The sequence below is a fragment of the Capra hircus genome, chromosome 6 (assembly GCF_001704415.2).
Source record: "Capra hircus breed San Clemente chromosome 6, ASM170441v1, whole genome shotgun sequence".
In the NCBI taxonomy this organism is placed as follows: domain Eukaryota; kingdom Metazoa; phylum Chordata; class Mammalia; order Artiodactyla; family Bovidae; genus Capra; species Capra hircus.
The window spans coordinates 97062812-97087567 of record NC_030813.1 but is presented as its reverse complement, the minus strand read 5'-3'; the positions used below and the strand labels follow the sequence as shown (position 1 = coordinate 97087567).

At 42.7% G+C, this 24756-nt stretch overlaps 1 protein-coding gene across 2 annotated transcripts in view; it reads left to right on the top strand.

Annotated features, from left to right (window-relative positions):
• Positions 1-24756, top strand: part of LOC102172613 (ras-GEF domain-containing family member 1B) — a 669201-nt gene that overhangs the window by 252305 nt on the left and 392140 nt on the right. For both annotated transcript variants that reach the window (XM_018049636.1, XM_018049637.1), the window contains one exon: positions 9099-9152. In XM_018049636.1, coding sequence (XP_017905125.1) covers positions 9099-9152 — 54 coding nt within the window. The remainder of the gene's footprint in view (positions 1-9098; positions 9153-24756) is intronic.

The following is a 24756-nucleotide window of genomic DNA, read 5'->3' as shown; positions in this document are numbered from 1 at the left end:
ACACATGTGTCAATACTAGTCTGCTAAAGCATGGAGACCAAATGGAAAATCATACTTTGTCTAGAAATCTTAGAATTGGCCAACTAAATGTCTAAGAAAGCATCCAAGTAGCGTGCACTTTGGGAACCCATCGATTCAAGTGTAAGAGACTTCCAAATTGTTAGTAATATGAGCAGGTCTGGTCTTGACATCTGCCAATGAATAAGATATCATCCAGTTGTCCGTGGAGTGAAAATTGCAGGTATCAAATAGAGATGATTAATGCAAGCGTTATTCCTTTAAATGGTTCTTAGCTTTTGACTGCATTTGACCATTTGTCAAAGCTAACTGGCCTCTGTTTAGTGATATTGAGAGTGAAACACACATACACAGACACATGCGTGCAACCGATACTTGAAATAAAATTTCATAACATTACCATCTATCTTAGAGATTCAGTTTCTGAATTCCTTAGTTTTTATAATCCAATACTTCAGCAATGATCTCTGCCTGCCCCCTACTTTGTTCCAATTTAATCGAGTAAGTGTCATCTGTGTGCTGTTTTAAAAATATAAATCTTGGTTATGGACGTTACACAGCAGAAGTTGGCTCAGTAGAGGCAGAGTATATCTATTTCTAAACCTAATTTAGTGGGAATAAAACAACATTGTAATAATTCTCAGAGGTAAACTCTCCCTTAAAAAGGAGACTAGAACATATGGAGTCTCTTTCCAGTACTCAATCACTTTGCAAAACACACCCACCAGTGAGAATAGGGTAGGCAGCTGCCCTTGCAGAAGTCTTTTGTAGGCTGGACTGGATGAACCCATCCATCACTGCTCCTCTGTCTAGGCTGTCTGACCAAAGCCTTATCAGCCTCAGTTGTTTGCTATTCTTCCTTCTGGGGTTGCTTTGACCTTTTTGCCCCTTGGAATGTTTCTGCGAATGATTCCTAATGATAATTTAAGGAAGACATGTTTAAGCACCTCAGTCTTCTAAATCAACCATTATATATATAGAAAAATATACATGGCTTAATATTGTTGTTTCAGTCACTAAGTCCTATCCGACTCTTTGCAACCCCATGGACTGCAGCATTTCAGGCTTCCCTGTCCTTCACTATCTCCTGGAGTCTACTCAAACTCGTGACCATTGAGTCAGTGATGCCATCCAACCATCTCATCCTCTGTCACCTCTTTCTCCTCCTGCCCTTAATCTTTCCCAGCATCAGGATCTTTTCCAATGAGTCAGCTTCTCACATCAGGTGGCCAAAGTATTAGAGCTTTAGCTTCAGTATCAGTCCTTCCAAATGAATATTCAGGGTTGATTTCCTTTAGAATTGACTGGTTTGATCTCCTTGAAGTCCAAGGAAATCTCAAGAATCTTCTCCAACACCACAGTTCAAAAGCAGAAAATTTCTGGCACTCAACCTTCATTATGGTCAGACTCTTACATCTGTACATGACTACTGTATAATATATAAATACATATATTTAATATGTATGTCAATATTTAATTTAAATCTGTCTCAAAGTCGAATATAGAGACATTTTTATCACTTATGCTTTTGAGAATTCCCTAAAAATTCTCCTTTCTGCCTCTGTAGTTAATCAAAAGATGAATGTATTATTCGGCCAGATGTCCTGCCTTCAGAGGATGTAGAAAAGAAGTAGTCAGTCTACTCACTGATTTCCAAAAATGTGCCTGATAAGATCCAGCTCTTTTTCTCCAAATTAACCAGGGTTCTCATGACCTAATGGGAAATGAACAGGGGTTTCCTCATTTCAAAATGAAGAATTCAAGACCTCTAGTCGAAAAATCCGTCTTAAGCTTACAAGGTTAATGTTCATCTCTTACTAAGAAGAGACAAGAATCAGATGCCTAGATTCCTGAGCAAGTGACCCATTTGTTTATTTCTCCAGCAACTCTATTATAAAAGACCAGCAAGTATATAAACGCTAATGAAGGGTCACGTGAGCTTCCCAGGTGGCGCTAGTGATAAAACATCTGCCTGCTGATGCAGGAGACGTAAGAGGTGCGGGTTTGACCCCTGGGTTAGGGAGATCCTCTGGAGCAGGAAATGGCACCCCGCTCTGGTATTCTTGTCTGGAAAATTTCATGGGGAGAGGAGCCTAGTGGGCTGCAGTCCACACTACTGCAAAGAGTCAGACATGACTGAGCGACTGAACACAAGGGGTCACATTCAACTAGAGCACATCTGTCATAGCCAGTATCAGCCCTTGGCAAAACTGGGTCAAATTAAACTGTACTGTAGTGAGCAGAGCCAGGCTCCACACAGATCTCCATGCACACTGCCCTCAGCTCTCTGCCCTCTCAGGAAATTGCCCTTGGCTGAAAAGAGGCATCATCCCTAGGGTTTACCCCGTGCCCAGGGCAGCCCTTTCCCTTGCCCCAGCTTAGGACAAGTCTAGCCCAGTTTCAGAGCTCCGCATTTGGTTGGCTGAGACCTTGGTTGAGTTTGTACTCCAGCCCATCAACCCATTGCATCTCCCTCTGCTCAGTCCTACACCTTTGCCTTCCCTTCTCCAAGTGGAAATCCGAAGCTCTCCCTAATGAGCCTCCTGCAGGCTGGTCTCCACCTCATAGACTGCTTTTGAGGGAGCCTACCCTGCCACCTGCGTGATCTTTTCCATCAGCATTGAATATCAGAGATCTTCATGCTATAAGTCATCATTTCTCTCAAAATCTGCTTTGAAATTAATAAAAGACAAGAAGTATCTGCTTGTAGGAAAGAATAAATACATTCATCCTCTCCAAGATGTAAGAGGCCCAAGATTATAGGACTCAGAATTTCCAGTTTCCCCCTTTCTGGTGACTTTTACCCCCAGTGTCCTTTGAGGGTCTGTCTATTATGATTCAAAACCTTCTGCTGAAACCAGAGCTCCTATAAATGAAATTTCAGGTATCACTATGTAAATGAACAACAGTGGGACCTCACCTTTCTAGATTCATTTTAGGAAATTGTTGCAACTGTCCATGTATAATACTGTTCACCCCATGCTATTCATTCTGCCGACAGTCTTAGAAGTCAGTGCTCTAAAAAGCCACGGTGTATATGTACCACAACTTCCTTATCCATTCATCTGCCAGTGGACATTTAGGTTGCTTCAATGTCCTAGCTATTGTAAATAGTGCTGCAATGAACATATACCTAATGGAATATTACTCAGATATAAAAAGGAATGCATTTGAATCAGTTCTAATGAGGAGTATGAACCTAGAACCTATTATACAGAGTGAAGTAAGTCAGAAAGAGAAAGACAGATGGTGGCTCAGACGATAAAGTGCCCGCCTGCAATGTGGGAGACCAGGGTTTGATCCCTGGGTTGGGAAGATCCCCTGGCGAAGGAAATGGAAACCCACTCCAGTATTCTTGCCTGGAGAATCCCATGGACAGAGGACCTTGATAGGCTACAGTCCATGGGGTTGCAAAGAGTCGGACACAACTGAGCAACTTCACTTCCCCTTTCACTTTCACTATATATGGAATCTAGAAAGATAGTGCCAACGATCTTATGTGCAGGGCAGCAAAGGAAACACAGATGTAAAGAACAGACTTTCGGACACAGTGGAAGAAGGAAAGGGTGGGATGATTTGAGAGAACAGCATTGAAATACAGAATCTAGAAAGATAGTGCCAATGATCTTATGTGCAGGGAAGCAAAGGAAACACCAAGGTAAAGAACAGACTTTTGGACACAGTAGGAGAAGGAAAGGGTGAGATGATTTGAGAGAATGGCATTGAAATATATACGTTACCATATGTAAAAGAGATAGCCAGTGGGAGTTTGATGTATGATGCAGGGAACCCAAAGCTGGTGCTCTGAGACAACATGGAGGGATGGGGTAGGGAGGGGAGTGGGGGGCGGGTTCAGGAGGGAGGGGACATATGTATGTCTGTGACTGATTCATGTTGATGTATGGCAGAGGCCATCACAGTACTGTAGAGTAATTATCCCCCAATGAAAATAAATAAATTAAAAAAAAAGCCATTGTGCTTCCTTGCAACAAACGCAGCATCAGGCTAACTTTGATGGAGGGGACTCATTAGCAATTTCCTCTTTAGTAGAAAAATATTGATGCAGCAATCAAGAAGGTCACAGCATGGGTAAGTCACCATGTTTTGAGGCTTTCATTTTCAGTAATTAAGGTGAACATGTTATTGGAAGGTTTAGAAAGCCCACCCAAAGTCATTCACAATAGCTGCCATCAGGAAACTGGAATCCCAGCGAAAGTCTTTCAACGGAATGAAATGAGACTGACCAAGCGTATAAGCACAGTCTCCTTAAAAATGGCCAAATTAAGGATATGGACTCTGATTGACCCTTGCCATATCACTTCCACACTCATTCCATGTCCTGAGATTTCACTGTATATTCATGCTTTGTTTCAAGTGGTTCTTTGCTACAAGTGCAACATTTAGAGCTATATATATATATATTTTTTTTTCTTTTTAGCGAAGCCAATTTCACCCTTCTCTGACTCTCATTTCTCCTCCAAACATGTTTCTCAGGTTACCTGAGACTGTTTTTAAAAGTTGAATGGTATTGTTTAATTTTGAAGATCATTTCCCCTGGGGGTAGAGCACTAATGTCTGCATTCTTAGACATGTCTCTTAATTTACTCTCTCCAATGGTATATGTTGCTGCTGCTGCTGCTGCTAAGTCGCTTCAGTCCTGTCTGACTCTGTGCGACCCCATAGACGGCAGCCCACCAGGCTCCCCATCCCTGGGATTCTCCAGGCAAGAACACTGGAGTGGGTTGCCATTTCCTTCTCCAATGCATGAAAGTGAAAAGTGAAAGTGAAGTTGCTCAGTCGTGTCTGACTCTTCACGACCCCATGGACTGCAGCCTACCAGGCTCCTCTGCCCATGGGATTTTCCAGGCAAGAGTACTGGAGTGGGGTGCCATTGCCTTCTCCGATGGTATATGTAAAGCTAAGTTGCAATTAGAGTCGCTCAAGTTGCCCCCACTTGGCAACTGCACGGAGTCTTCTGTAGCTGGGATTTGTGCCTCCCTTAGATTTTTACTCCCATTTAGGACAGAAATTTGTTGTTTAGTCGCTCAGTCACGTCCAGCTCTTTTGCAACCCCATGGACTGTAGCTCACCAGGCTACTCTGTCCATGGGATTTTCCAGGCAAGAAATACTGGAGTGGCTTGCCATTTCCGTCTCCAGGGATCTTTCCAATCCAGGGCTTGAACCCTTGTCTCCTGCATGGAAGGCAGATTCTTTACCACTGAGCCACCAGGGAAGCCCTAGGACAGGAAATGAGACTTGAAATCAGGAACAGGAAGAGAAATTCCCACGATTAGACTTTTCCATTTCCTGGAAAAAATTTAGTTGCACTCATCAAGGAATTATGATCATTTCTATAAACTAGAGTTTATACCTTTTGTTCTCAACTGGGGGTAATTTTGCCTGCCCCCTGGTGCTTGGCAATGCCTGGGCACGTTTTTGGTTGTTATGGCTGATCCAGGGAGGAGGCTGTGCTGCTGGCATCTGGGGGGTAGAGGCCAGGGATGCTGGCAGCCTTTCTTCAGTGCTCTGTACAGCGCATACATCCCATAATAACGGATTATCCAGTCCAAAGTCTTCATAGGCCCAACACTGAAAAATTGATTTAACTAAACCATGTGGATGAGAAAGTGGATATATGCTAAACAGTGAGAAAAATGTTATTTGACTACAGTTCAGAGGCTTTTGTGTCTGTCCTTTGACTTCACTTTGTAGCTCTATGTCACATGAGTTAATCTGCTTCCAAAATAATGTTTTGGGATAAGACTGCAGTCTTTTTTTTGGCATTTTTTCATCTGGTGCATATTTAGTGGACACCTTTTCTGTGCCAGGCACTGGGCTAGGTAATGGGGCTATAGCGATGACCAAGTCTTGTTGGGTCTTTGCTCCCTGAAGCAGAAATCTGAGAGTGAACATCAAGATCTCTGTCGTGGTATAGTGCTCAGTGTACCAGTGTGTAAAGATGAAGAAGGGTCATGAAGAAGGCATTTGATGGGAAGATTGAAGAGGGTGCTTCACTGCTATGCGTGCCAGCTATTTGCTACTTTGGCTGTGCTTTCTCTCCTTACTGGTCCAATCTTGATTTTTGGCTTTGTCTCTTTTTTTTTTTTTTTCTGCCACCAAAATCTTTCCTCTTTTCCGTTTTCCCTTTTCAGTTCAAACTTTCTGAATAACATGTATCCCTTCCTTCCCAAACAAAATTAAAACACACATAAAAACTACTGGCAATCCACATGTAAAGATCACGCCCACCTAAACCTTGAACTTAATTTGTCTTCATTAAAGATCCTTCTTTGTATGTTTACCTATGTCTGTGTTTTCTGTCCTTTAATACTGCATATTATTTGGGGACAGAATACATGCTGTCTCAGATTCTTAACTTTTTCTAATTCTTGTCCCAAAACATATCAAAACTCTAGGTGAGTTGATAAATATTTTTATGTTATATGGAGAAAGAGTGGGAGAAAGTTTATATACATTAGATCTTTGAGCCATACCCAAGTCTTTGTATATATTTCTTTCAGGTTTTAGTTCTATTCAACCAAAATAAAACTATCAGTGTGCATATATATACATATATATACACATATATATACCCACACACAAAATACACATACATACATCTATACACACGTATACATAATGCATATGTATACACACGTATGTATGCATACTGTTGTTCACTCGCTAAGTCATGTCTGACTCTTTGCGACCCCATGGACTTCAGCACGCCAGGCTTCCCTGTCCTTCTCCATCTCCCGGAGTTTGCTCAAACTTGTGTCTACTGAGTCCTGATGTCACCCAACCATCTTATACTCTGTTGTCCCCTACTCTTCCTGCCCTCAATTTTTCCCAGCGTCAGGGTCTTTTCCAATGATTTGGCTCTTTGCGTCAAATGGCCAAAGTATTGGAGCTTCAACTTCAGCATCAGTCCTTACAGTGAGTATTCAGGGTTGATTTCCTTTAGGATTGACTGGTTTAATCTCCTTACAGTCCAAGGGTCTCTGAAGAGTCTTTCAGCACCACAGTTTGAAAGCATCAATTGTTTGGTGTTCAGCATTCTTTATGGTCCAACTCTCACATCTCTACATGACTACTGGAAAAGTCATAGCTTGACTATTTGGATCTTTGTCAGCAGAGTGCTATCTCTGCTGTTTAACACACTGTCTAGGTTTGTCATAGCTTTTCTTCCAAGGAGCAAGCATCTTTTAATTTCATGGCTGCAGTCACTGTGTGCAGTGATTTTGGGGCCTAAGAAAATAAAATCTGCCACTTTTTCCACTTTTTCCCCATCTATTAGTCAAGAAGTGATGGACCTGATGCCATGATCTTCAGTTTTTGAATGCTGAGTTTTAAGCCAGCCTACATATTTATGCATGTATTGCATATATATACACAAAATATTTATTGCAAAGCAACAACAAAAGAATAAAGTCCTGCTGCTGCTGCTGCTGAGTCACTTCAGTCGTGTCGGACTCTGTGCGACCCCATAGATGGCAGCCCACCAGGCTCCCCCATCCCTGGGATTCTCCAGGCAAGAACACTGGAGGGGGTTACCATTTCCTTCTCCAATGCATGAAAGTGAAGTCACTCAGTCGTATAAAGAGTATGGTTTCTTTTATATGCAGGAATAATGTTATTTTTTAATAACGAGAGCCCTGGAAACCATCAAATCTCTGTCAGTAAAGGAAAGCATACATAAAGTATGATAAATCCGTGTTATGCGTGTTGTGCAGCCATTAAGAGGAACGAGTGACTCTACATGAACTGACTGGAAAGATGTTGGTAATGTAGTCCTAGTAGGATGGTATGATCTCAAGAAAGAAAGAAACTTCTCTGTGCGCATGTGTGATAGAATGTGTATAATTAATATGTATACCTTGGTGTTAATATCCTTGGTTACCTCCGAAGGATAGTTAGAAAGGGGATTGATTCATTAAGAATGTATAGTACTGTGCCGTACTCAGTTGCCTTAGACTCTTTTGTGACCCTGTGGACTGTAGCCTGCCAGACTCCTCTGACCATGGGATTTTCCAAGCAAGAATACTGGAGTGGGTTGCCATTTCCTACTGCAGGGAATTTTCCCCACCGAGGGATGGAACATCTTCCCCACCGAGGAATGGAACATCTTCCCCACTAAGGGATGGAACCCACATCTCTTGTATCTTCTATATTGCACATGGATTTACCTGCTGAGCCATTTTAGTTTTGTAATTAATTAAAAAGTGGAAAATTTTACTGAAAAAATTATTACCATTAGGTCCATTAAACTCTTCATAGGATAGTCCAGAAGGAACAAACTTGCATGTAAATCCCAACTGGCCTTGAATACCAAAGGCTCACGAGGCCAAGAAAATATCCACGCAACTAAATAAAAAGCCAATCATGCGAAGAACAAGTGGGCTAAAGAGAGGGGATGAGATGGCAAGTCCGATACTACTGTTCAGGCTCATACTGCTTGTGGATGGAGAGAAGCTCCACACCATCACTCAGGTTCTTCAAGGTGTCATTTGAAAGATATTGGCATTTGACAATTTGTATGTCTCTTCAAAAGAGACAGAATCCCGTGCGTGGTTGAGAAGGTGGGTACTAGAGTCAGACTGATTGGCTTTCATTCCTGATCTATTTCTAAGGCATGACAATTAATCTAATGGTGCTGTAGTGAAATGAAGTAAATAAGAGCCTTTATCCTTACTAGATCATTGTTGGCCCACAGTGAATGTTCTGACTTGGAGGGGGTAGAAAGTGGGGCTGGTGAAAGACAGGCACTTTTTATAATTCAGAGAAATCAGGAATTTCCCTGATGGTCCAGTGGCTAAGACTCCAAGCTCCCAATGCAGGGGGCCCAGGTTCGATTCCTGGTCAGGGAACTAGATCCTGCATGCTGCAACTAAGGGTTCACATGCTGCAACTAAGACACGGGGCAGTCAAAATAAATAAATAGATATTTTTTTAAAAAGTCCAGAGACATCAGTGGGGTCATGGGAGATGGTCCCCACCTTGCATGGGAGATGCACAGGCCAGGGTCAACGTCATTACGCTTTGCCAGTTCTAATGGGTCTCCCATCTTCTTATTTTGCAGACCACCATCTTCAGCACATTGGCCAATGAGAAGTCCTTATCTGACTGCAAAAAGGTAAGTCAGCCTGCAGGAATTCCAGCCTGCAGTCAGAGTAATAAGCGACTTTAGAATTGATGACATTCAGTTGAAAAGCTATGGGATCAATGAAAATGCTCTGCTGACATTGTGTAGTCCTCTTTCCTCAGAGATGGAAATTTGAATGGTTGTCTTTAAGGATGTGGAGGACGCTGTTATCATTTGACAGTGGTTTCTTATACAGAAGCTCTGGTTCCATCTATTTCTCTCTCGCTATTATCTGATATTTTATTCTGTAAGATGAGCGTCAAGGGAGTTCAGGGCAAGCCGCATGGCAGGCATCTTTATCTTTGTTTGCAAATTTAAATGTAATAAACCTAAACCCAATACAAAATAAAAATGATTTTGTATTTGGAAAGCTGAACTTATAGCATAAAAATCTGGTTTGGATTCACCACAGTCGAGTTTGAGAAGCTGTCAGGCTTTGCAAAAGGATTAGCCTCGCTGGCATCTGATGGAAGCCGTCTTGTAATGGATCATGTCTGAGGACTGCCTGCTGGAGTAGCAGCGTGTCTAATTCCTGGCCTCTGCAGTGCAGGGGGCACTTTTATCCGCCTCTTTAATCTCAGGTTTAACTAGATCTTGTCCTTCTTGAGGGGAAAGAAGTGATTTCACAGTCTGAAAACTCAAATGAATTCTTTGACACTATCTGTTGATATGGCCCACCAGGTGCATAGAGAGGTGACCTGTGCCTTGTATATTAGTTATTTGGCATTTCTGGGGATTTGATACCATGACATTGTTTGCTGGGTTGTTTCCCTTCCTGAATTTGCTTGATATGGAAATAGGTAGCAGGGGTCCTCACCTTTAAAGGTGGCATGGGGGCCCACCGTTCTGAGTGCTATCCATTTCATTACCTTGATCTTTTTTTTTTTTTTTTATTGTGTGTTAAGTCGTCATCTTAATTGGGTTCTGCAGTGTTTGTCTGGTTTTGGGCTCCCTGAAAGTGAGGTCCATGTGGAATTCTTAAAATTATAGAGCTTAGAGAACAAAACAAGAGGAAAGGGGACAGGGATACAACCTTTAAAAGAATGACGTAGCCCAAGGACTTGACCTAAGTTGATTAGAACCGACTGGGTCCAAGATGGCAGATGAGCCGACTTGCACTAGAAATCCCCACCCCTTCCCCAAAATAGCTGGAATATTCCCCCCCGCTCTTTAGCCTCTGAAATTACCCACCCCTGTAAAACTTGACAACCTCATACTCCCAGACCTCTCACCTTCAAGAGATGGCTCAAACTCTGTCTGTGGAGTGTGTTTCTCTCTAAGTAAATCCACCTCTTACCTTTATCACTTTGTCTGTCACTGAATTCTTTCTGTGGCGAGACATCAAGAACCTGAGCTTCGTTAAATCCTGACAGCAGGTGTCAGTTCAGTTCAGTTCAGTCGCTCAGTCGTGACCAACTCTTTGCGACCCCATGAATCACAGCACGCCAGGCCTCTCTGTCCATCACCAACTCCTGGAGTTCACTCAGACTCACGTCCATCGAGTCAGTGATGCCATCCAGCCATCTCATCCTCGGTCGTCCCCTTCTCCTCCTGCCCCCAATCCCTCCCAGCATCAGAGTCTTTTCCAATGAGTCAACTCTTCGCATGAGGTGGCCAAAGTACTGGAGCTTCAGCTTTAGCATCAGCAGGTGTGATCTCACTTAAAAGACTGTGGGTTCAAATCCTAACTGGGTTTAGGCTGGATTCGAGTCCCAGTATGTGAATTCAAGTCCCAATCTGCATTACATGGTTTCAAAAGGACTTCAGGGGTTCTCTAGTGGCCTGCTTTTTCCAGATTGGACTGCCATCAATATCATGTATAGATAATGATAACGAGGCTGGTGGGCCTCCAGCCTCCACTTGAATGTTCTACTGACAGTGTACTTAATGACTCTACCTGTCACTAGAGACAAAGTATTAGAGAGGTAGTTCTTCATTTTACTGAGCCAGTATCTGCCTCCCTTTGACTTTTGTCTAGTGATTAAGTATGAAGCCAGCTAATATGCTATTTTCTGAATCTTCTCCCCATCCCATTGCAAGGCTATTTATCTTCCTTATTTATTTCTAATAGGATGTTGATAATGATTGATTTCCAAAAGCTTGGCTGCTGGGAGCTCACTGTCTGGTTTAAAAACATGGCTCTGCTACTTGTTACTTATGTGACTTTGGGTTGGTGACATAACCTGTTTGTGCCTCATGTTTACCATCTGTAGAATGGGCATAATAGTTGCACACTTCATATGGTGGATGAATTAGCATACGCAGAGTGTTCTGAACAGTGCTTAACACATAGAAGCATTGTATTAGTTATTATTATTATGGCTTCTGGACCAGGTTAGCCTTTTCTTTGGGGGGAGGGGAGCTAGTTTTTATAACCAGTGTCAAGGATTGTGCTTTTCACTCTTCATTCAACAAGCTCTGTTTACAAACTTAGTGTGTGGCAAGCACAATAAAAGATGTGATCTGTGATAAAATGATAAGCTGTGGGCATTCCTGAGTGCAGCACTAACATTCTACTAACAGTCTAAGATGGCACAAGTTTTATTTATAAGCCATATCCTTCTGTTGATTACATGATGCTTAATGTACTTGCATGAGCCCTTAAAACTTTTTTACATGAGCTGGCATTAAAACACAAATCTGTTTTATATTTATGTAAGTGATTCTTTTAGTACAGATGCAGGCCATTATGTTTATTTTCTGGAATTTAAAAAATTATTCAATCAAGATAATTTAAAAACCCAGTCCTGTTATCCAACTTATTACTCCCTCTCCCAGTTCTATATCATACACAATTTTAGAGTAGTATAGTTGGTCTCTGTGACTTCACTTTCCTTCATCCATTTATCTGCATTTACAAGTGTTCACTGAGCATCTACTATGGGATGTGAACTGGAATATCCTGTGAGCAAGTCACATCTGGTCTTCGCCCTCATAGAACTAGTAGGTAGTCATTGAAAGTGAAGTCGCTCAGTCGTGTCCAACTGTTTGTGACCCTATGGACTGTAGCCTACCAGGCTCCTCCTTCCATGGGATTTTCCAGGCAAGAGTCCTGGAGGGGGTTGCCATTTCCTTCTCTAGGAGATCTTCCTGACCCAGGGATTGAACCTGAGTCTCCTGCATTATAGGCAGATGCTTTACTGTCTGAGCCACGAGGGTGATAGTAGGTAGTCATTAAACAAGTAAAATTGTCATAGATGATGTGTTGTGTTGGCCAAATTGGGATAGATGATATGATTTTTTTTTAAGTTGGGAGGTTCTAAGATCATATACCATGAGAACCTAAGCTAATCTAGGGGCCAGGGGAAACTTTCCTGAAGAAGTGACTTTCACACACAGTAAATGAATGGGATTTGGCTGTGTGAAGACAAGGTGGAGACAGAAAAAGAGCAAGTGTGAAAGTCTGGAAGTGAGAGGTAGAGAACTGTAAAATGTTCAGAATGTCTAGAAATTATAACTTGAAATAGAAGATGGGAAACAGTGAAATAAAAGGCAGCCTGATCATGAATGGCCTTGTAAAACTATAGTAAGTGTTCAGATATATTGTAAGGGTAACAAGCAATTTTTAAAGGACTTTGAGCTAGGGAGGGTACGTATGTATGACATGATATGATTTTTATTTTAAAATCTCTTGGCTACTAAATAACAGAAGCAGCTAGAGTTTAGATATGAAGTCTAAGAGGGAGGCTATAATTTAGGCAACAGATGGTCATAGCCAGAATTAGAACAATGGCAGTGGGAACCAAGAGGTTTATAAAGTCAACAGCATATAATAATAGTTTGGATACATGGGAGAGGAAGTTGCTAAGGATGATTCCCTGATTCCAGGCAAGAGCAATGGGCAGATTTGCAGTGCTGTTTTCTGAGACAGAGACAGGGATAGGGAGGAAGTTGGTGGAGCTGAGATGAGTTCAGATGAGTATTGCTTGGTCTGTGTTAAAGTGAAAGTGAAGTCGCTCAGTCGTGTCCGACTCTTTGCAACCCCATGGACTGTAGCCTATCAATCAGGCTCCTCCATCCATGGGATTTTCCAGGCAAGAGTGCTGGAGTGGATTGCCTGAATTCAAATTGATATGTGTTAGATTTGTGAGATCTGGAAAGGAAGACCAGCAGGCATCTGGCCATGTAGCGTTACAACTCCAGAAAGCTCTCTGGGCTGGAGAGATGAATATGGGAGTACTATGTATGTAGAGAGTGATTGAGAGAGTGGGAGTGGGTGAGGTCACCCGGGGAGGGTGTGGAGAGTGAGAAGGAGGTTTAAAAAACTCTTGAGGGGTGTTAATGTATAAAGTCCGGGAGAAGACTGTGTCCTCTGCAAGACACCAGCTGACACTGTGCACAGCACTGGGGCAGGGAAGGGGGATTGCAAGGCGGTCTTCACTCTGCCCCCCAGTTCTGTGGCCAGTTGGTTTTCGACAAGGGTACCAGGGTCCATCAGTGGCGAAGAAAATCATCTTCAGCAAATGGTGCTGAGACAGCTGATGTGCACGTGCGGAAGAATGAAGTTGGACCCCGCTCACACCACAGAGCAAAATGAACTCCAAAGGGAGCAGTGACCTAAGTATAAAAACTTGGAGGAGAGGACGGTGGAGGAGAACCTGTTTGATGAGTAAGAAGTTTTGCTCTGCAGTGATGGAGGTGTTCAGGTACCAGGTAGAGGTAATGGTTGCACAACGTCGTGAATGTTCTAAACGCCACTGAACTGTCCACTTTACAACGGCCATGTGATGTGAATTTTACCTCAATAAATTATTTTAAAAAATCTAAGGGATCTGAGTTTTTATCCCAAAGAGCCCCCAAACTCTGCCTCACTTGAGCAGTCTGGAGACCTGGAACAGACTGCTAGAATACCCGCTGCCTTCTCGTCAGCTTGGAAAACTCACTCTTCCATGGAGAGATCTCTTTCTTTGTCCCTTTCCTTTCCAAGATTTTTGAAAGACTTTTCTTGATTTCTCCAAGAAAGGTGAGTGGTTTTATCTGCTGAGCTCATAACATTTGGTACTGACTTCACTTGTCAAATGTTGACCATGTTCGCAGCCCTGTGCAAAGTACTTTACATGGATTTTTCTCATTCGATTTTTATAACAGCCCTCACAGGTAGGTAATAAAACCATCAACTGGTAAAGAAGCTGCTGGAGGACACTCCAGTAGTAGATGTTGTAATGAGGATGTGAGTTCAGCTATCTGACCCTAGAGTCGTTGCTTTCAGTGCTTGTTACCTTCTCTGCCGCTGGATTCTAAATACTTATTTATATTAGGTCCAGCTTCCCCCTAAACTATCAGTTCTTGGAAGGGAGGAACCATGACTGATTCTGTTAGCAGTAGTAAAAAAAAATACCTCACAGGTAGTAAGAACTCAATCAATGAATTATTGAATGAGTTTGGATGAGATCCATGAGATCCAGATGAATTTGCTGCATGCATGGTAGTGAAGGACAGCAAACCCTGAGGTGCTGCATGTAGTCCACAGGGTCACAAAGAACTGGACACGACTTAGCGACTGAATGATAAATGGTTGTCTGTTAGCATAATATTATTACGGGACCATTTTGTTCTAAAAAGTATTTTTTTCCTTTTCACAGGAATTGAGAAAAGAATATTTTATATTCACTGTAAAGGTAATTTCTGCATTAAAACAAGGTGTTAATGGATGGCTAGTGGTGATTGACATGTTAAGGGTGGGCAAAGACAGCAACTATTCTAAAGCTTACTTCCTAAACACCATCTGATAGAGTTGTAAGAACCCTATTCTTATTTTCAGCCAAAGACCAGTTTATGCTGTAATTTGGAAAACTTAAACACCTCTAGGTAATATTCATAAATTCATTCATTATTCATGAATATTTATTGAGTATCTCCTATTGCAAAGCAGTTGTTATTCCTAACATGTTATAGGAGAAAAACAAATATGCCGAGACATGAGATGACTTGCTCTAGGGCACATATTAAACTCAAGATAAACTCTTAGAGGGTAGGCCTGATTCAGATCTTCGGATTTTCTCTCTCTAAAGCCTCTCAAATGAAACTACCATATGACACCGCCATCCTGCTGCTGGGTATGTGCTCTCCGCACGTGCATGTGTATGTGTGTGCTCAATCACTCAATCATATCTGTCTCTTTGCAACCCATGGCCAGGCTCCTCTGTCCATGGAATTTTCCAGGCCAGCATACTGAAGGAGATTACCATTTCCTGCTGCAGGGGATCTTCCTGACCTAGGGATCGAACCTCTGTCTCCTGCATCTCCTGCACTGACAGGCAGATGCTTTATCACTGCACCACCTAGGAAGCCCTGAGAAAACCATAATTCCAAATGACACAGGCACTCCAGTATTCACTGCAGCCCTATTCATAGTCCCCAGGACAGGGAAACAACCTAGATGTCCATCAACAGATGAATGGATAAAGAAGTTGCGGCAATACATACAATGGAATATTACCCAGCTATGAAAAGGAACACATTTGAGTCAGTTGAAATGAGCTGGATGAACCTATTATGCAGAGTGAAGTAAGTCAGAAAGAGAAAAACAAATATCATTAACGCATGTACCTGGAATCTAGAAAAATGGTACGGATGAATGTATTTGCATTCATTTGTATTCATTGTAAGAATACACAGATGTAGAGGATGCTCTTGTGGACACAGCAGAGGAAGGAGAGGGTGGGGCAAACCAAGAGAGGAGCATTGACACGTGTACAGTACCAAATGGAAAGTAGATCGCCAGTGGGAAGTTGCTCTATAACACAGGGAACTCAGCCCAGCCCTCTTTGAGGACCTAGAGGGGTGGGGGGTGGGAAGGAGGCTCAAGAGGACGGAGCTATATACTTACGGCTGATGCCCACTGTTGTACGGCAGAAACCAACACAACGTTGTAAAGCAGTTATTCTCCAATTAAAATTTTTACAAATTATAAAAAGATAAAACCTCTCCACGCCACACTATTTATCTAGTGTTGACGCATGAAGGGTGTGTATTCAGTGGACCAGCAGCACAGAGCGATCCTCAAATGTGCTTCATAATGTCTCTGATCACCTGTTTTATATTCATTGGTATTTATAATTTTGTGTCTTGATGCTTTTCCATCTCTCAATGCAAGATATGGACCCACATGTGTCAGCGCTTTCCTAGCAGCACTATTGAACTTCCATCATTTTAATTGGAAGCAGCGCATATAACAGATGCCTTCATCCCTTCTCCAAGGCTCCTCACTCTGACCCTGACCCCTCACCCCTGGGACCCAGGGCAGAGATAGGCAAGGGGTGACAGAGAGGTGAGGGTGATGGATGGGGTGAAGGTCAGGCATAAGATGAATCTGAGGGATGGGTCAAAGGTTAGAGATTTCTGTTTCACAAATTACTTAAAAATGAAAAACAATGGTTTTCCAGTTTGACATTAAAACACCCTACCTTATCCTGCTGTGTATTCCATCTGCATACGGTAACCTAGATTCCCAGCCATGTGATAGTAGTCTTATAAATAGGTTTCTCAGGTTGGAGAGTTTATTTTAAAAATTCAGCTGTACCTTACGTGTGTGTTGAGGGGGTGAGTGGGCTCCATTTCTCTCTCTCGCTCTGCCCTCTCTCCTTGGACTTCTGAGATCAACCCATATACACGAAAACCTTTAAAAAATAGTACATTTCGGAAATGAATCCTTATCATATTAAAAAGTATTGGTTTGGGGTCTTTGTGGAAACCTAAAGGAAATCTATTTGTTTATGGTAGTAATTGGTGGGGATATTTGTGGCTGTGTTGACTGTGCATCCCTCCCACCCAACCATTCGCTTTGACTCGTCCCTCCACTGTTACCAATGACACATGAATATGCAGAGCTTATGTCATCACTTAGCCCACTGGATGAAGGTTTTACTTTTAATAGACACAGACAATGCTTCACTCACATAGGCAAGGTAATTTTCCTTCAGGAAGCAGTGATTAAAATAGACAATGTAACAGGCTTTTGGAAGTTTTCATCCGTGTTGATGAATGGGTCTCTGTGTAAACACAGCCCAAGATAGTAATATCGGTGGTTAAGATATTTACTTACAGTTGGTTCCTCAGCCTTTGAGACTGTATTATATCTGGCTTCCTCTTTTAAAGACCAAGACTTAGTGTCTAGACGGCGTTTGCTGACCTCCACAAAGCAGGCTGGGCAGATTCCCATGACTCCTGGCCTCTTGGCAGAATTTCCAGGCTGCCAGGTCACCGTGGCTTCTTCCCATGGCCTGAGAAAGGGCATGGAGATGAAATCAACCCTGTCAGCATCGAGGAAAATTTCCAGTTCCCTCCTGAGAAAGGCAGAATTCGTGTTCTGGAGCAGTTACAGTGAAGGGTATCATTTCAAGTAAATTTAAATGCTGTTTACTTTCTAAATAGATTTTTTGGGAAGCTATGAAGGTTCATTGTTGGCAGAGTGCTGTTTTTGCTGACTTGCTATATGGCTGTCTGCTGGATAAAGGATGAGAGAGATGTATTTGCAAAGTTCTATCCCTTTTTTCACATGTGCCAATACAGATCACTAACTTATAGGAAGGAAAGTTGTAACGCTTTGAACAGAGGGGCAGTGTTGCAGCCAGCGCCCCTCCTCCCAGTCGCTCCACGTCTACTCGCTTAGCCAAGAATGGGCTCTTAGTGCTCATTTGCAGTATTTGGGATAAGGATGTGTGGTTCTGGATCCTGGGCACTCTCCTTTCAGCAATTATTGCCCAGTTTTTGGTTTTTACTCATGCATTTTTCCCATCTCCACTCTCCTGGGAGGCAGTATGGTGCAGGGTTAAGAGCACAGACTCTGGAGACCAATGTCTGTGTCTCGAATCCCAGCTCCACTACCCAGGAGCTCTGCAACTTTGCCCAAGTCACTCAGCCTCTCTGTGCCTCACTTATGTCATGTATGAAATGAGACAAATGATGGTATCAACCCCCAAAATTGTGAGGATTGAACAGGTGGATCCACATAAAATTCTTCGAACAGCCTCTCATTATTATTCCACCCCTGTGCTTGCAGAGAATAATTTGAACTTTGATACTCTGCGTCCTCCTGTATCTTTTTACTCTAAAATACCAAAAATATCGAGCAAAGTACTCAAAAGACTTGGACGAATGTCAACATTTGGAAAGAACATTAATAGTAATTGCACTAGAGAAATACCCTCATGTGGGTCTCTAATTCTTATTTACTCTAATTCTTAATAACTAAAGTGCATTCAAGTTCAATATTATTTGGGTTCCAGTTCTGTAGAAGAAGGCATTTCTTAATAAATGAAACATAAAATCTTTCTAATTGTACAATGAATATGCTTCTTTATATCTTCTAGCACTGGACAGAATTTTGAGCCCATGCTGCTGCTGCTGCTAAGTCGCATCAGTCGTGTCCCACTCTGTGTGACCCCATAGATGGCAGCCCACCAGGCTCCTCTGTCCCTGGGATTCTCCAGGCAAGAATACTGGAGTGGGTTGCCATTTCCTTCTCCAATGCATGAAAGTGAAAGGTGAAAGTGAAGTCACTCAGTCATGTCCGACATAGAAGACATTTAATACTGCTTGTTAATTCATAAGTTTGGCTTGGTATTTTTCTTCCAAAAGCCTCCAGGAGAAGGCTTGAAATGAAAAAGAATTTAAGAGAAAGGATCTACTTTTTATAGATGGGCTTATGGCTTTTTTCTTATCAAAAGGAGGCATTTCGATGGATGGAGGGTTTGGGCTGGTGACTATGAAAAAGTGCTGTGGAAATGTTGGACTTCCTTGCTTTCAGCGTAGCATCCATGGATGTAATTTAAGAGATTGAATATTGGTGATTCCTTCATAATGATTTTATAGCCTTGGCCTAGAAAATTTTCATTCTTTTCCATATGATTGCAACATTTTCAAATATACCATATATTTTCACATATACCCAAGGTCAAACCAAGTAGTCCTAATTTACAAGATTGAAACCGGTTGTGGAAAATAGTCTTAGGACCAGAAGAAATTCATTGCCTATTTTTGTGTATGTCCTACCTTAAGCAAAACGATCAAGGAATACATTATAATCATTTTTTGGATGAGGTATAATTTGCAGCAAATAAAATGTAGTGATAAGTTGACAGTTTAATGATATAATTGTTTTTTAAATTTGGCCACAGAATCTCATCAGTGCCATTAAGATATGCCGTTTGGGATGTGGGCATTTTCATGAATGGAGCCTTGCTGCTCTGGACAGCACTGGTGATGCCAGTTCAGTTCAGTTCAGTCACTCAGTCGTGTCTGACTCTATGCAACCCCATGAATCGCAGCACGCCAGGCCTCCTTGTCCATCACCAACTCCCGGAGTTTACCCAAACTCATGTCCATCAAGTCGGTGATGCCATCCAGCCATCTCATCCTCTGTCGTCCCCTTCTGCTCTTGCCCCCAGTCTCTCCCAGCATCAGAGTCTTTTCCAATGAGTCAACTCTTCCATGAGGTGGCCAACGTATTGGAGTTTCAGCTTCAACATCAGTCCTTCCAAAGAACACCCAGGACTGATCTCCTTTAGAATGGACTGGTTGGATCTCCTTGCAGTCCAAGGGACTCTCAAGAGTCTTCTCCAACACCACAGTTCAAAAGCATCAATTCTTCGGTACTCAGCTTTCTTCACAGTCCAACTCTCACATCCATACATGACCACTGGAAAAACCATAGCCTTGACTAGACGGACCTTTGCTGGCAAAGTAATGTCTCTGCTTTTGAATATGCTATCTAGGTTGGTCATAACTTTCCTTCCAAGGAGTAAGCGTCTTTTAATTTCATGGCTGCAATCACCATCTGCAGTGATTTTGGAGCCCCCCAAAATAAAGTCGGACACTGTTTCCACTATTTCCCCGTGTATTTCCCATGAAGTGATGGGCATCCCATAATTCTCGCCCAGCAGCTGCTGTAATTGTCATCGTCATTTCAGAATCAACAGCACATTCAGGTCCATAGTTTGTCTAAGTATAGTTATTGTCTTAAACAGGAACATTGCTAATAGGAAGGAAGGTAGTTAAGGGCAAGTGTCACGAAATATGTTGCTTTAATCCCCTTTAAGCTATAATTATCGCTCTGCATCTGCAGTTGAACAGTTTTCAAGAGTACCACCTTGGAAGTCTGTGGTTCACGCCTAAAGTGAAAGTGAAGTCGCTCAGTAGTGTCCGACTCTTTGCGACCCGTGGACCGTAGCCCACCAAGCTCCTCTGTCCATGGGATTCTCCAGGCAAGAATACTGGAATGGGTTGCCATTTCCTTCTCCAAGGAATGTGGTTCATGCCTAACTGCTCATGTAATATACATTGTAGGGTATATTTGAAATAGTAATAACTAGCAGCAACCCTTTCCCCCACCACACATACCTACAGCTGAAAAAGTCTATTTTGAGCCACCAAAAAAATTAGTGGATTTTTGTCATAGTAGTTCTGGACTGCCAAAATTGTTTAATGGAGGTGGCAGAAATAAAGGGATGCTGACTAATTTTGCAAATTATACTTGCAAAAGGGCATATAAGACTTGTTTTATTATTTATGTGGGTATATAATCCAGAGGTATAAAATGATGATATTATAGAGGAATCACCATTATTTACTCTCTTCATTTATCTCTATGGCTGCTACACCAAAAGCAAGAAAGTCCAACATTTCCATAACACTTTTTCATAGTTACCAATCCAAACCCATCATCCATTGATGTACCTCCTTTCAATGAAGAGAAAAGTTGTACGCCCGTCTACACTGGGCCAAATGCATATATATATATATATATGCATATATATATATATGCATTTCTGTGTGTGGGGGGTTAAAGATCACAGAAAGAAACTACTCCATTCAGCTCTACAATCACTAACTTGATCTCCTAGTTTCTTTGTCAAGTACTAGAGATATTATTCCCTAATGGCTCAGATGGCAAAGCATCTGCCTACAATGCAGGAGACCCGGGTTCGATCCCTGCATTGGAAAGATCCTCTGGAGAAGAGAATGGCAACCTATGCCAGTATTCTTGCCTGGAAAACCCCAAGGACAGAGGAGCCTGGCAGGCTATGGTCCTTGGGGTCACATAGAGTTGAACACGACTGAAGCGACTTAGCACAAAGATATATTGGTGAACTTCTGGCTGTGAATTCTGTTTCCCTTGTGATTCTAGATGATTTCCTTTTGGGCTGCGGTATTGCTGAGTCTCAAGGGCGCCATGGCAGCTTTCTCTCTTTCTTCTTCTTTCTGTTTTTGGATTTTCCAGACTGTTACATAATCAGGATTTGGCATAGTTAAATAGACTTGTGTGCCTGTGCACACATAAACACATTTAATTTTACATAATATGCTCTGAAAGATGAGCTTTCCTAGAGAGATTTATCTTATTTTCTGAGTCCACAGCACAGTGTGCTAGATGTGAAAAGAAGGCAGAAAGAAAAAAAAATTAAAAGATGACTCCATAAGAAGAATGGCCCAGAATTCGTGTAAATTGGATCTCTCTACTGGCTTCCAACTCTTTTTAGAAAAGTGGAGTCGTCAGAATACTTAATTTGCCTCAATTAAGAGTGATCACTCTCGTTATTGTTGCTCAAAATGGGACCAAGTCAGTCTGCAATCAAGCTAATTGCAACCTCTGATTTAGCAGCTTAGCTCTGCGCTTTGCCTTTGTTTTCATAAAGGATCTGTACAGGCCAAATAATCCATCCCCTCCCACTCCCCCCACGCGGATTGTTTTTCTTCATTATTTTAATTCCATACTTGAGGATTGCTATAATCTTCTGAAGCCATTGCTCACGCCAACTGCTAAATAAGACGGCTGATGTGAGGATGAGGACAGGGCACTTGGATAAGGAGCCAGTGTGGTGGCTGCTTTGTGAGGTCCAGAGCCAGCCCGGAGCTACTGCTCTAAGAATTTTATGTGGATCTACCTAGTCAGTCCTTTCATTCGTTCTAGAAATCGATACATTATTTGTCTAACGTTATACATGACACAGATGAGGCACAGAGAGTTTGAGTGACTTGGGCAAAGTTGCAGAGCTCATGGGTGGAAGGGCTGGACTCCAGTCCCAGAAGTTGGTCTCCAGAGTCTGTGTACCAATACTGCCTCTCAGCAGAGTGGGAATGAGAGAATGCAAGAATAAAACCCCAAAGCCAGGCAATAATTGCTGAAAGGAGAGTGCCTGGAATCCAGGACCAAGCATTGCCCGTGAGTGCTAAGAGGGCCTTCTTGGCTGGACAGTGCGAGGAAGGGGCGTGGAGGAGGGGGGTGGGGGAGGGTGGACTCTGCTCCTCCCCTGTGTCACAGTGACTCAGCTTACCGGGCGGATCAGCGCCTTCTCAGTGACCACCCGATTCAAAACTGCAATCTGCTCCTGTGCCGAGAATCTCCAAGCTGCCTGTGTTTTCACTTCACCTTCTAAGATACTATGTAATTCATTTTTTCCTGTATTGTTTATTACATGTCTCCTGACAATAGAATCAATTCCAAGATGACAGGGATATTTGGATCTGCTTTATTCATGCATGTGAACTGAGACTCGAACATAATAGCTCCTCAAAATTTCCTGTTAAATGAACTGCTGGGACCATGACCACCACCATCACCACCGTCCTTAGTCATAGCAAGGGATGGCCATAGAGTTTTAGAGCTGGAAGTGATCAGAGATCATCTCTAGAACAGCTCCACCTTTTGTCAAAGCAGAGACACCTGAGTCACGTCCTGGGTCAGGAGCGGGAGGCTGGTCTTCTCAAACACTTGTCTGCCCCCTGAAATGAGCGGGCTGATTCTCCAATGTAAAGTGGCTAGCACTTTAAATAACTGTCTTGGGAGATCTCATACTCTACCCTGCTCTGGGGTTGAGCCTAAATTTAATGATCTTTAAAACCACAGACCATGAAGGCTTACGGAACTGCCTAGATAATGTTGGGAAAAAAAAATGGTACTGCTGGTGTGGAATTGCAAGATAAGCAGAGAACCCAGTAAATGACTCTGTGGGAGTTTTCCCCAAGAGAAGGATAAAGAAAAGAGTGTACTGTTTTTTTGGCAACGGAAACTGGCACTTAACATGATTATAGCCACTCTGGGCACTTGGCTTTTCCCACTGGGGAGATCAAATGTGATAAAAGCAGAGCTGCTTCTCCAAAGCTAAACCTTCATGAGCTTCCGTCTCCCACTAAGGTGTCAAAACGGCCGATATCCCTGGCTGGAAGAGCACTTTAATCAATTTGGGCCTTGAGCTGGCAGTTTGCCACAAAAACACCTGACCCTGGTTGCCCATGAATGGAAGTGCAGAAGGCCACTGCCAGGGACCTTCAGAGCATCCACCTGTCTCCATGGGGAAGACAAGTGCCATGTTCTCCTGATAGAGGACCTGTTTCCCCTTGATGTTCTTCGGAGAGAGTTTCCTGGTAAAGCCTTTCCTCTCACATAGCTCCCAAGGTGGGGGAAAAAAAGATGAAAAGGAAATTGCTGCTTCTGTTTGTGTTAAGAGAGCCACAAAAGTCAGCATCCGCTGCAAGCAGAAGGTGTCCAAGGAAAGGTGACCCTTCTGGCCGAATCAGAGCTTGCCATCTTGTATCAACTTTGGAAATCCCAAGGTTCTCTAAGTAGGATGACGTTTTGAGGCTCTTTAGTGTCAGTGAGGTGACCTGACATGTTGAGGTGCATCCCCCAGGTGATCTAAGGGGCCTGGGGACTCTGTCGTCAGAAGTAGCATTGCTAGGTGTCTGCACAGAAGTGCCCTGCAGGTTTGTAGATGCTTTCATGCCCTGGTTGTGCTTCTGAGCAGCTCCTGTTGTTGCAGGAGATGCCTTTTGGAAGATGGGTTTCTGTTTACTCAGAGAGATGGAGATGAGCTGGAGCACAGGGCTGTGCTCACCTTGCCTTGAGGAAAGGCGCTGAGGGAGGAGTTTTCTAACTGTAATGAGGATCACTGACTGCAGCTTCACTGCAGCCCTGTGCAAGGCATCTGGCTCCCTTCTTCTCCTTTGACTCCTGGGCCACTCCATTATTTTTATTAAACAATTGTTTCCTTTTTAAAATCAGTTTTCATTTTGTTTTATTAATATTTATGTTTATTTATTTTATTTGGCTGCACTGGGTCTTGGTGCAGCCCATGGCATCTTTGATCTTTGTTGCGATGGCACATGGGATCTTTAGTTGTGGTATGTGAACTCTTAGTAGTAGCCTGTGGGATCTAGTTCCCTGACCAGGGATCGAACTCACGGCCCCCTGCTTTGGGAGCTGGGAGTCTTAGCCAGCAGAACACCAGGGAAGTCCCTCCTGGGCCACACTTAATCGTGGTGGGGGAAATGCTTTCTGTGACCATTTCCTCAGTGCCCCTCTCAGCTCTCTAAAGTAGTTCTAAAAATCGTTTAAGTGTCTAAAGTACATGATAATGTACTTTCAGACATCAAATGGAGTTATTGCGGATTTACTGGTCACGTACGCTATGTAATATGTAGACTATTTATAGCATTGCATGACATATTGTCCAGTTTCTGTGTAACTACTAATGACTCTGGAGTAAACTGACTAATAAAATGCTGCCTTAGCTCTCACTCACTCTGTGATGCTCATTGTTACCAAAACCCCTCTGTGCCTGTATTTCTCCTTCCCTGCCTTCCCTTCCCCCACCCT